The sequence below is a fragment of the Buteo buteo genome, chromosome 2 (genome assembly GCF_964188355.1).
Source record: "Buteo buteo chromosome 2, bButBut1.hap1.1, whole genome shotgun sequence".
NCBI lineage: Eukaryota > Metazoa > Chordata > Aves > Accipitriformes > Accipitridae > Buteo > Buteo buteo.
This window is the reverse complement of record NC_134172.1, coordinates 17,375,936-17,389,334: the sequence shown is the minus strand read 5'-3', so window position 1 is coordinate 17,389,334 and position 13,399 is coordinate 17,375,936. Positions and strand designations below refer to the sequence as shown.

General features: G+C 41.4%; 1 protein-coding gene across 19 annotated transcripts in view; it reads left to right on the top strand.

Moving 5' to 3' along the window:
• The window catches only part of SVIL (supervillin), a 142,189-nt gene that overhangs the window by 28,317 nt on the left and 100,473 nt on the right, over nt 1-13,399 (top strand). For 14 of the 19 annotated variants that reach the window (XM_075046619.1, XM_075046718.1, XM_075046709.1 and 11 more), the window contains exon 1: nt 9,001-9,104. In XM_075046619.1, coding sequence (XP_074902720.1) covers nt 9,041-9,104 — 64 coding nt within the window. In that variant the 5' untranslated portion in view covers nt 9,001-9,040. Of the gene's footprint in view, nt 1-3,922; nt 4,012-9,000; nt 9,105-12,097; nt 12,331-13,399 lie in introns of those variants that run through there. The other 5 variants (XM_075046723.1, XM_075046691.1, XM_075046680.1 and 2 more) reach the window with 3 other exon arrangements.

The following is a 13,399-nucleotide window of genomic DNA, read 5'->3' as shown; positions in this document are numbered from 1 at the left end:
ACCCTTCCAAAGTGCAGGAATGCTCATTTGAGGTGAATGGAAGTTGGAAATGGGAAAACATTAGCATGTGGTTTACCATATTCTGGGAACTTTAGGCTAGCTTCTTGCCTGAAATACAAAGGTAAATGTGGGTAGACTGTAAAAACTGGCTTAGTTAAAATGTGCGAACAGCTGCATAACATTAGGGAGAACACTGAATCACTGTCTTATCTGTTCCCATGGACTCTAAGGTAGTCTGTGTTTGGGGGTTTACTTGTCTCCTAAAATCAGAATTTTTCCCACTTTGAGCAAAATTCCTGTCTTATCTGTCTTTCTGTCTTTTCAATAATTATGTTTGTTTTGACCTCTTCTCTAGATGCTGTTATTATTGTCTGACATGTTCAGCAGCTGCAGTGGAAGCAGAGCAGTGACCTGACTGCTCTTAACAGTTGTTGCTCTGGTCACGTAGGATATCATGACTTCATTTTGTGCCTCTTTATAGATTAAAAAGGGAAGTTTAATAAAGCAGCTGTGAAAGTGAAAGCAGTATATATGGCACCTAAAAATGTATGCAGGTGAACTGAACCTCACCCTGCAAGAGTAAAAATGTTTTAGCTACCAGGTATATTACAGGAGGGAGACAATAATTTGTTCAACAGCACAGATTGTTTCATGGAGTTCAGGTCTGCATTGGAGATCTCTTCACTGCTCTGTGGAAAGAAACAACTGCATTGGTGGTATAGAATAGAGTAGCAAGCCCAGAGCAGTTATTATTGTGAGTTTTTATGGGGATTGGCATCTGTAAGGACATTGTGGTGCTGGGATAATTCAGCTAGTTTGAAACAACCTAACTCGGATACCACATCAACATGAATCTCCATATAGGCTAAATGCCCAGAGAAATTGTGGATGCCCCATCCCTGGAAGTATTCAAGGCCAGGTTGGATGGGGCTTTGAGCAACCTGGTCTAGTCAAAGGTGTCCCTGCCTGTGGCAGGGGGGTTAGAACTAGATGATCTTTAAGGTCATAGAATCATAGAACCATTTAGGTTGGAAAAGACCTTTAAGATCATCAAGTCAAACTGTCAACCATGCCCACTAAACCATGTCCTGAAGTGCCTTGTCTACATGCTTTTTTAATACCTCCAGGGATGGTGACTCAACTGCTTCCCTGGGGAGCCTGTTCCAATGCCTGACAACCCTTTCAGCAAATAATTTTTTCCTAATATTCAACCTAAACCTCCCCTGCCACAACTTGAGGCCATTTCCTCTCATCCTATCTCCAACCACCTGACAGAAGAGACCAGCACCCACCTCACTACAACCTCCTTTCAGGTAGTTGTAGAGAGCGATAAGGTCTCCCCTCAGCCTCCTTTTCTCCAGGCTAAACAACCCCAGGTCCCTCAGCCGCTCCTCACAAGACTTGTGCTCCAGGCCCCTCACCAGCTTGGTTGCCCTTCTCTGGACACGCTCCAGCACCTCAGTGTCTTTCCTGTAGTGAGGGGCCCAAAACTGAACACAGCACCCAAGGTGCGGCCTCACCAGTGCCCAGTACAGGGGAACAGTCACTTCCCTGCTCCTGCTGGCCACACTATTTCTGATACCGGCCAGGATGCCATTGGCCTTCTTGACCACCTGGGCACACTGCTGGCTCATATTCAGCTGGCTATCAGCCAGCACCCTCAGGTCTTTTTCTGCAGGGCAGCTTTCCAGCCACTCTTCCCCAAGCCTGTAGCGCTACATGGGGTGGTTGTGACCCAAGTGCAGGACCTGACACTTGGCCTTGTTGAACCTCACACAGTTGGCCTTGGCCCATCGATCCAGCCTGTCCAGATCCCTCTGTAGAGCCTTCCTAGCCTTCAGCAGATCAACACTCCCACCCAGCTTGGTGTCATCTGCAAACTTACCGAGGGTGCACTTGATCCCCTCGTCCAGATCATTAATAAAGATATTAAACAGGACTGGCCCCAAGTACTGAGCCCTGGGGAACACCACTTGTGACTGGTTGCCAGTTGGATTTAACTCTATTCATCACAACTCTTTGGGCTCATCCATCCAGACAGTTTTTCACCCAGCGAAGAGTACACTTGTCTAAGCCATGAGCTGCCAGCTTCTCAAGGAGTATGCCATGAGAGACAGTGTCAAAGGCCTTGCTGAAGTTCAGGTAGACAACATCCACAGCCTTTCCCTCATCCACTAGGCGGGTCAGCTGGTCATAGAAGGAGATCAGGTTAGTCAAGCAGGACCTGCCTTTCATGAACCCATGCTGGCTGAGCCTGATCCCCTGGTTGTCCTGCACATGCCATGTGAGCGCACTCAAGATGAACTGCTCTATAATCTTCCCTGGTACCGAGGTCAGGCTGACAGGCCCGTAGTTCCCTGGATCCTCCCGCCAACCCTTTTTGTAAATGGGCATCACATTGGGAAGCCTCCAGTCATCTGGGACCTTGCCTGTTGACCACAATTGCTGATAAATGGTGGAGAGTGGCTTGGCAAGCTCCTCCGCCAGCTCCCTCAGTACTCTTGGATGGATCCCATCTGGTCCCATAGACTTGTGAGTGTCCAGGCAGCGTAGTAGGTCACTAACTATTTCGTCCTGGATTATGGGGAGTATATTCTGCTCTCTGTCCTTGCCTTCCAGCTCAGGAGGCAGAGTACCCTGAGGATAACTGGTCTCACTATTAAAGACTGAGGCAAAGAAGGCATTAAGTACCTCAGCCTTTTCCTCATCTCTGGTGCCAATGTTCCCCTCTGTATCCAATAAAGGATAGATATTCTCCTTGGCTCTCTTTTTATTGTTAACATATTTTTAAAAACATTTTTTGTTGTCTCTTAAAATAGTGGCCAGATTGAGTTCAGGCTGAGCTTTTGCCTTTCTAATTTCCTCTCTACATGACCTAACAAGCTCCCTGTACTCTTCCTGAGTTGTCTGCCCTTTCTTCCAAAGATGGTAAACTCTCCTTTTTTTCCTTCAGTCCTAGCAAAAGCTCCCTGTTCAGCCAGGCCGGTCATCTTCCTTGGTGGTTCGTTTCGCAGCACAGGGGAATAGCCTGGTCCTGAGCCATTAAGATTTCCATCTTGAAGAATGTCCAGCCTTCCTGGACCCCTTTGCCCTTCAGGACCATCTCCCAAGGGAGTGTCTCAACCAGTGTCCTGAAAAGGCCAAAGTTTGCCCTCCAGAACTCCACAGTGGTGGTTTTGCTGACCACCTTCCTTGCCTCACCAAAAATTGGGAACTCTATCATTTCATGGTCGCTAAGCCCGAGACCGAGACGGCCTCTGACCATCACACCTCCCACTAGTCCTTCCCTGTTTGTAAACAGTAGGTCTAGCCAGGCTCCTGCCCCGGTAGGCTCACCTACCAGCTGCGTCAGGAAGTTATCATCTTCCCCACACTCCAGGAACCTCCTAGACTGCTTGCTCTCTGCCATGTTATATTTCCAGCAGACATCTGGAAAGTTGAAGTCCCCCACAAGAACAAGGGCACACGATTGTGAGACTACTGCCAGCCGCTTGTAGAATGTTTCATCTGTCTCTTCAACCCAGTTGGGTGGTCTATAACAGACTCCCAGCACGATATCTGCCTTGTTGGCCTTCCCTCTCATCCTTACCCATAAGCACTCCACCTTGTCATCACAATCGTGTGGCTCTGTACAAACAAAACACTCCCTAACATAGAGAGCCACCCCACCACCTCTCCTCTTTCCCTATTAATATAGCTACAGTGCATTAATAGCTGGGCTTTGAAAAGTGCTGGTGCTTGTGGTGATGATCTTGTCTGTAGGAACGGGCAAGGTAGCAATATAATCTAAACTGCTTCATTCCCTGTAGTCAGTCAGGTCATCCCCTTTGTGCAACTGCCTGGTAGTTCTGAAGTTGTTTTCATACCCTGGCATGTGTATTTGTGGTTCTTACCCATACTTTTTTGTGTTTATTTCTTGTAGGAGGAGGACTGCCTTTTGGATTGTGAGCCACTTGGACATGGTGATGCAGATCTACCTAGAGGGTCAGGCCTGGATGTTTGGGATTTAAGGTGAGCCTGTGCTGAAAAATGGATGCAGATGTGAACTAAGAACTATGGGTTGTTGTTTTTCTTCTTTTTTTTTATCTGGAGTTGTTTGTATCAAACATTTAAAGAAGAATCTGTGTGTGCCTCCTACTATATATGTAGCATTAATAAAATGCAGTGTTGTAATAGTTAAGATCCCAGAGTAGCCTTTAGGACCTTCAGAATAGCTGGATGATATTTAAATACCTAGTTGATGTTAATGCTGCTTTAAGAAGAAATGTTATTCAAAATGAAAGTGACAGTAAGATTTCCCAAAATTTCATCTCAGTATGCACTGAGAGGCAGCAAGCAGCTGAGGTGGATCCCCTGTTCCAGTTTTTCTATCATTCCCTCTTCCAGTTGTAAAACAAAATAGCTTCAGCCATTCTAGGCTACGGACAATTCCTTCAAATGTAAAATTTTAATTAATTACAGATCTGTAGTCTACTTTTCATGTTGCCCACTCTTCATGTTGCAGACTTTTGGCAATATATTTGCAGTTTAGATTTGATTCAGGGTTGGGTTTTTTTTGTTCCAGTTCTTGGCTGTGGGAAAGCATTTCCCTACACAAACACAAACCAAGAACAAAAGGGACCTTTTTTTGAGTGTAAGTTTGTGTAGCAGGTTCTGTCAGTCCCATAAAGGCAGAGCTCCTGTAACTTGTGTAGTGCATGGGATTAATCTTGCTCTTGGAGAATTGTGTAATTTTATGAGTGGAGAGATGTGATTTCCTGGACATGATCAAGAAGACCTCACTGGTAACATATAGAAGATCTATCTCTTAACTTGCCTAAAACAGAACTGGTGTCTAATTCTGGCCATAATGCCTGGAAAGAGCTGTGATCCTACAATTTCTCTTGCCACATGTAGCCTGTTTTTTCTCAGAGGTATGGTAGGCACTGTCTCAGTTGTTGCTCCAAAATCATGTGAGAACTGTTTTCCTTGCAACTTGCCATAGTTTCTGAAGGCTGGGGCAGCACAGTGTAAAGAGTGAAAGTTTGAATTATTTTGCTGTTTTTAACATCTTATTAAAAAAAAAAGAAAAAGTGGGGGACTAGGGACAGTGCTTATTCTTCATTGTGCTCGAGAGCTCAAAAAGTTGGAAGAGCTTGCAGTAGAAAAACAAAACCTAACCTTGATTCCTGAAGATTTGGGTTTGGAGCACAGTCATGGAAAAATTGGATTGAATCTTGATGATTCTGAATTAAAGCATTTGTATAAAGTCTCCTCCAAAAATGTTTAGAGCAAGCATATTCACATCACAGTTATTAGCTGTGTACTTCCTGTACAGTGAATAATTTAATAAAGGTGAGCAGAAGTAGCCTGTTCTTGCAAGACTAAAGCATGTACTGAAAATTATGTGAACAGTCCTGTGAATTTAGGTTGTTAAGGGTAATATTACTTAAATAACTTCTTCCAGCAAAGACTCAAGTAAGTCAAGCCTCCAGAGAATTTCTTGCTGAACTTACTTCTTAGTATATACCATCATAAAATGGTTGTAACATTCAGAAGATGATACTATTAGACCATGTGAATGGGTATTTTGGCTGCATTTAAAAAATAAATCAACAACTAAAATCCATGACGATTGTATAGTAGACAATTTAAACAACCAGAGATTGTTAACAGTACACAATTTACAGACTTAATGTGATTAAGATAAGAAAAGACATAGCTTGAGAAGGTCTGATAACTAAACCACAGGCTATTTGGATATATAACCTTCAGATGAACGTGTTTAAGTTTTTCCACAGCATCTTGCGATACTGTGTAGTATTTACTGTACCCATAACTGGCTTATATATTCAGTAAGCAATTACATGGACTCCAGATTATCAGACCGTAAAATGATGGATGAAAATTGGTGATGTCTGAAGGTCATAACCTAGCTTTCTACTTTGTTGCTGCAGTTGCATCTGGGTAAGACTGTCCAGTTGACTTTAGAGGCTGAGAAATACACAAGGCACAATCAGATGAGTCACTTATACTCTCTTTTCGTATCATTCCAGTAGACACAGTTTATGAACAGGTATTCTGTTGTTTGTTTTTTTTTAATTTACAGTGTGTTGGCTCTGCTAGCAGCATACCATTTATCATGTACTACCTCTGTTGTGTAACTTCCACAAAAGACAGCAAGGCAAAGGCTTCATGTGCAAGTTCATGTGCTGTCTTGTTAGACACTTTAGCAGCCCTCCTTATATATGAAGAAACATGCAGTGTTCCTTCTAATACTGGTTTGTTTTTAATTACAGAAGTTTCAGCCAACTCTTGCTGTCTGGTGTAGCTTGCAAAACAGTGAATTGTTTCGTTTCTGCCATCTAGGATAGAATTGAAACACTGGGGATGCCCAGTTTTTATAAATCCCCTGTCAGTGCAGCAGTATCCTTCAGGTTAATGTCACATGTTGAACACCTGTGCTGTGTTCCCTCTAACCTAGCTGGAAACTTTATCCTCTCCCTTCTGAGGATAAAGGCAAAAACGTTTATTTCCTATTTATTTTCTTAGATGTCAATGAGACTGTTCCCCCCTACTATGGTTTCAATTCAACTGTTTTTGTGAATACTTTGTAAGCTGAATTGTTAATTCTTGCACTGTTTTAAAAAATAATGCCATGCAGTACCTCACAATCTTTTGCTGATTCGGGATTTTTTTTTTTTTGCTGCTTTGAGAACAGTTTGCTTTACTGCTGCAGAACAGTACTAGACTGCTTGCAAAAGCCAAGCTTACAGGGAATGTCATCCTGTTGAAAGTGGTTTGCTCTTACACAATGTATGATAATGCTTTTGTTAAAATGTGTGTGTTTGGTGTAGTACCTGTTGTGCCTAGTGTTCTCTGGCAATATTGCTCATGCTCAGTTTGCCGGAGGATGGAAATGTTAGTGTTGGGATTAGCCCGGCATCTTGTGCAGACAGTCAAGGTCTTCAGTTATACTTAAAAGCATACCAGCTCTTCACCTTCTACCTTGTTGGTAAGGACTGGTCTTTTGCTATTTTCTCCATATAGTTCCTCTCAGGCTTTGGGATTGCACTACTTGAAGACATACTCAAAACTTTGATTTTTGTTGTCATGGGGGTTTTTTTTGTTTGTTTATTTAAAGCACTGGGAATTTTTAGTAAAGATGTTGCCAGGTGAAAAAGGGTGGGATAGGGAGAGTGCAAAAGCATCTTCCTTACTGCTGCACCTCTCTTCAAATTAATAACTATTGGTAAGAAAGGAAGCTATGCCTCATGTCACTCCCAGAAGTTTAACATGACCTGGGCTGTTGCCAAATGTCCTTAGCTATTTATTATGGTCAACAAAATGGAATCCGGACTATTTGAGAGTGGTAAACTTTGGATGAAACCACTAATCCATTCAGTCTGACACCCATTCTGACAGTGTGCTTCTTTCTGTAGTAAGGCTTTTGAGTAGCAGCCTGTCCACCTGGGTCATCTCTTCCTAATTTCCATTCAGTGAAAGATTTCGGATTTGTTTCTAGGATCTAAATTACTCATGCCTCTTTCCAAAGCTTTTTTTGCAGTGTCCTACTGAAAATGTCAGAAATTTTCATCTTTAGGAATATTTTGTTTCCCCCAAACTCTAATGACTCAAGAGTGTTGATGTGAAGCTATGCAAAGCAAGAGAAGGTCAAGAAATCTGAGAAATGATGACTCAGTTGTACTTCTCTTGCTAATTTCTTTGAATTGTGGATTCTAATTTCATTAGTGGCTCTACAAACCTTGGTGTTTGAGACTTGCAACTGATACCTTTTCTAAAAACAGGGAGGGAGGAGAGGGAGTACCCTGTTTATTTCAACAACCACAAGCAACACTTCCAAAATACACTTGTGGTTGTATCACAGAGTTATGAATCTTAGGTTATCTAGCAGTGACTAACATGGTGAGACAGTAGCCTAATATGTCCATGCTTTATTTAGAAAAGGTAGTTCTTATTGGAGACAAGGAACACTAGTGTTTCATTCACTGTGTTTGCTGAATCCCTAAGTACAGATATCAAGTCTGTCAACAGTTCACGCTGCAAGATACAGAAGCTTGCCTTTCAGGGTCTGACTGCAAGTTCTAAGGATTTTGGAGTACAGAAAGAAACAAACTCCTCTCGCCCTCCGCCTTCTGTCTTTCCAAGTGCACTTTTTAGGCTGTCTTACGGTTTGATCAAAGTTAAAAGTTGTGATACCTCTTGATCAGATAGGTTTTTCCCTTACATTGTGGTGAATTTTTTTAACACAGTATTATCTCATTGGAGTGGTGTTTCACAAATAGATAGTAACAGCTTTCTAAATTCTTCAGTCAGCCTGGATTATACCAGTCATTACATTTAGAGAACCCTACAGGTTAAGAAAAAAAATTACTTTTTGCTCACTGCAGAGTTTAACCTGTAGCGTCCAGGCGTGTGTCTTCAGTAAGACAGCAATCTTTTACTGTTCTGCCTATTTAAAAATAAAATGGAAGAGCAAATCGTCCCTGGCAAACTGAGAGATCCTCAGTTTTGGGGGTATATACAGTTTGCATTGAAGATAAGCTGGGTTGGAGGGCATAGGCTTTGACACAAAACATGTGGCTTTATTCCCACAGACAGGCGGTGCAGCCAAACTGGAGATTAGTGAAGTGTGAGGGACTGTCCTCCCTGACTTGCCACCTTCTCATCAGTTCAGAGCATAAGGAATTGTTTGGCCCTGTGGCAATAACACCAACTGTAATATGCATCTGATAGTGAAAGAATGAACGATTTGTTCTCCTGGAAAGACAAAAAGTGTTTGTGTTGGTTTGGGAAGGGGTGAGTTGGTGTTTTTTGGTTTTTTTTTTTTTAAGAGAAATAAAAAATCCTCTGTGGGTCATTTTAGGCTCTCACACAAACTTGAATATGCTAAATGAGTGTGGTTCCCTAGCTGAGCCAATAGGGATGGCCATGCACAGGCAACACTTTTATCCCACGAGAGGGAGGAGGGGTGAATGAGCTAGAAGATATAAGCTGAAACAAAGCCATGCTGTCCTTCTGAGTCATTCGCATATACTGGATGGGTAAGGCTTCCTGCTCCCTGGGACACAGAAGTGGGGTCATGATTCTAACAATGGATGCTGGTAAGTCACTTTTTATTAAATTTGTCTTTTTTTTCTGGGAAGTCTCTCCTTCCCCTCCCCTCTCCAGCTGAATCCTCTCCATCTGTAACTGGGAAGCTGAATTGTTAAATAAATGCATGCTTAAGCCAGACTTCTCAAGCTGTGTACACTTTACTGTGTGTTACACTGGTGTTGTTTCTTGACTGTTACTCATTGAAGCACATGTCCTTTCTTGCAATGCAAGACCATGGTATCAGAAGTGTGTCTGTTAATTTGTACTTCTGTCTTCATTGGGACAGAACCTGTGGCCTGAGAAGTGCATGATGTCTCACTCTCTTTGGTAATAGAATTGATAGTCTCTGGAAGATACATGCTAGATCTTACACTTGCTGTGAAGAGCTGGTGGTGATCTAATGTATTGGCTGTGGATTCCTCTACTCTTGTGTTTACAGAAATTTTGTATTGGGGAGGAAGAGGGAGAAACTGCTGCATTTCCATGGTAGTCAGTTCTGCTTTGTGTGTTTATAGCCAAGGAAGTCTATGTGAAAAGAGCACATACAGGATTTTTTTTTTTTTTTTTTTTTTTTCAAATTAGGTGTGAGAGTGAAATCTGTAGCGTAGTCCTCTGTGTGATAGGGAGAATAAATGTAGAATGGTTTCTATAAAAGAAACAAGCAATCGCAGTCCTGCTCCTTGAGAGGGGGTGTGTTTCCATGTCATAACTCACATCCTTCAAATTCCACAGTAATAAAAGACCTTGGATTTTAAATGGTTATGGATAGGGCATAAAGCACCAGTGGTTGTGCTCTGGCAGAATGCTCACGGCTGCTCTTGCAAGCATGCCTGCTGCATTTTTAAGAGCTCTGTTGAACTTTTGTCAGCAGTTGGTTCAGCTACTTTTTTTCACCACAGTGCAGAAGCATAATGTGACAAGTTCTACAAACTGTGTTCAAAGTGATAAACTTATTCGGGCAGATCTTGCTGGTCTGTTTTATCTACTTGTCACATGCTCAGTTTACTCCATGCTAATGAAAAGCTCTCTGTCTCCTATGCATCTGAATTGATTAGGTTGGGCATTTGCTAGGGCCTAAAGGGAAAACTCTCTGTGCCTTCTTCCAGCTCTTCGACTTTTTCTGAGACTTCCAGAAGGTGGCCCAGCTGGGTTCTTCATACACAATTTAGAGGAGATAGCAAACCACTTCATTTAAAACAGCCACACTTAATTGAAGTTGCTTTGTCATTATCTGTGTAGGCAAGATTGAAACCAGTGACTCTTTTTGTGTTCAAGGTATGTTACATGCTTTGCAAATAAGTTTACAATCCAGGCCCTTTAACTGAGATGATAAAATTTAACACAAGCTCAGAGAGGAGTAGGATGGCATATGGCTGACAATTTTGCATGACATGGAAGATGATGATTTTTGTATTTTGTCCCTTTCACTAGAGTAGCTTCCAGAGGAGCCAGATTTCAGACTTTTCCTAAAGCAGTTCGAATACCAGGAATAAGCAATCTTCTTCTACCCATGCTTGTACAAGAAGGACTGATGCCTAGATGGTGGATGTCATGCCCAGTATTATAGGAGGATGCCCTGACAATGTTCAGGATTTATGTGCTGATGGGAGATATGGATCCAGGCTTTGCCCACAAAATACTTCTTCCCCTTTGAAGTACCGGAGTTCCTGTACTCCACTGGAGTAATTGAACTTGCTGTTTTGGAAAGACTGGGGAGACGTTAATAATGTATGGTTAAAAAAATATCTTTTATTCGCATATACTTATGTACTTGCATTGCACGCTGTTTATTTGCACTGTGAGGTGAACCATAAAGATTATGCTGCTCCTCTGTGTTTCACTGGATCCAAACCTGTATCTTTTTTCCAGAACAGTGTCACTGCACTAGCTTCTCAGGAATTACTGTGATCTAGTAGTCCTAGTAGTATTTTTCAGAGTTATACTGACTTGTATGGTTAGTAAACATACATTTTGGAAGCTCCCAGTTCCTTAAGAATTCTTAAATTACAGTTCTCAGCTTCTTTGGGAAAATGGTTCTAACCACCTGAAAGGAAACATTGTAATACAGGGATTTATAACAGCGAGTTCTAGTACTTCTCAAGTGTATTTAAGTTACAGAAAAAATATGCAAGCAATTTATTGCGTTATACCTTAATCTGGGACATGGATAGTGCTCCATGAAGTTTATCTGCTTGGTTTCACCCACCTTTTAAAGCTGAGCTTGCTGTTCTTGGAACTGTTTGCTTATTTCAAATTGTATGTTTGCATTACAAGTCAGGGCTGATAATGGTGGTTTTTTTTTTTAAATGGGCATCAAATTCTTAAGCTGTTTCTTAACAGAATAAAACTTCTGTTCCTTAAGATAATTGTAAGAATACTTGTGCATTTGTTTCAAATTTTTATTAAATGCATTTTATTCTGCTGCATTTGTCTTTGCAGCTTTTAATTTCTCACAGGAGCAGGACTAAAAAAGTTTTGGATGGGGGGGAGTAAAAAGGAGAGTCGCAAGATAGCATTGACAGTATAATTGGATTTGAAGCAGCTACAGGCTGGAACTGTTGCAACAGCTGATTTGATCCTTCTGAGTTTCAAGAGCTATTTATGGTAGATTAGCTGTATCAAAGCTCTACTGTTCCAACCATAAAAGGTTGGTCCTATGTGAAGTTACCACACTGCATTTGGCTTAGTCCTCCAAGGTTGGAGAGCCTATAGCTTTTTATGTGGATAAATCTAGTGATGGATGGAAATACTAAAGGCAGACCAAGGAATAATATTGTTGAGGACTTCAGATGGCAGCGAACTCTTAAAAGGAGATTTCCACTAATAAATTTTTTGCTCTAAAGCTTGGAATCAGCACTTGGATGTAGGTCCTGCATATTTACTGCATTTGGTGAACGCATGCTTTTAGGAAAGCACTGTTCTAAATTTATCTGACTTATCTGAATCATCTTGACTGCACATGTACTTGCCAGCCTTGCATGTTGATATTTGGTAACTCTTGTGAAGTCACTTTTCTGTTTTCTTAGTGGGTGAGTGTTAGGTCCTTTGGGAAGGAATCTTAGCTCAAGTGAGAAACTTCTCTAAAACAAGAATTATGAAATACCTGGCTAAAGAGAGCTTCAGGCATTATTAGTAACTATTTTGAGAAGACTGACCCCTTCTGCTGCATCTGTACCTTCTTTCTTTCCTCCCTTGTGTAAAGGCAGACAAGTGGATTTTTTACAGGATTCTGAAGTAAGTAGCACTTCATTCGGAGAGCTTGCACACAGTCGCTTGAACCAGTTGTTTGAGAATATTTGCAGCTTTGTCAGGTTGAAATGTGAGTGGGTTTATTCCAGCCTGTGCATGCCAGTCATTCAGCCTTCCTTAAGGCATTTTGTGTTTTTATTCTCGTGGTTTTGCTTAGAGGATGAGTTCATTCTGCTATGAATGGAAAGTCCTCTCACTGGTTGGTTTGTGTGTGAGGTGTGTCTCTTTTTCCGATGTAATGTGTTAACCTTAACCACAGTAGTACAAGCAGCTATAAGAGCACTTCTATAACCCCCAAATTTTTCAGTAGTAATTTTCTCTTGTATTTAAGAAGTTCTATAAACACATGTGAATACTGCTGCATTGGATAACAATGTTGTATTTTGAGACTTGGAGTGTTCTGAAGAAAGCTTCCTCCAACTTTCCATTCTCTTATTTTTAAACATTATCAGGAGACCACAAGTGAAAGTTACTGGCACTGTTTTACCTTCCTCTCCTGCAGCAGTATCAGCTATTAAAGGAGGGGAGCATAAGGGGCAGGAGGGCAGGAAGAGGAGGTTCCTTGCTTCAAAAATGTTCCAGGTGTTGTATTTTAATCTCCAGAAACACAAGAATAGTGTCCTTCCGAAGGAAATAAATTACCTGGTTTTCAGTTTCCCTTTCAGGAACTAGCAATTTAAAGCCATCTTCCATTTTCCTTGGGTTACAAATCTGTATTTCTCTGTCAAAGGGATCTATAATTTTTATTCTGAATTATATAAACCTGTGTCTTAGCCTAGAGCATACCAGAAGACAGAAAATGTCTCGAGAGTTACAGTTTAAAAACTACTTTATCCGTTTAGGGATAGGAATATTTTACTGGAATAAAAAACCTCATATATTTAATCATTCTCACACAGACCTTGTTAGATATACATTTAATTACTCACCTCTATCTGCATATTTTATAGGAGACTGAATCCTTCTACCTGCAGAGGCAGTGAGGGTTAGGAAGAAACTGCCCAATCAATATCCTCCTTCAGATAGCCTGTTAATTTTTGTCTTGGATTAAGAG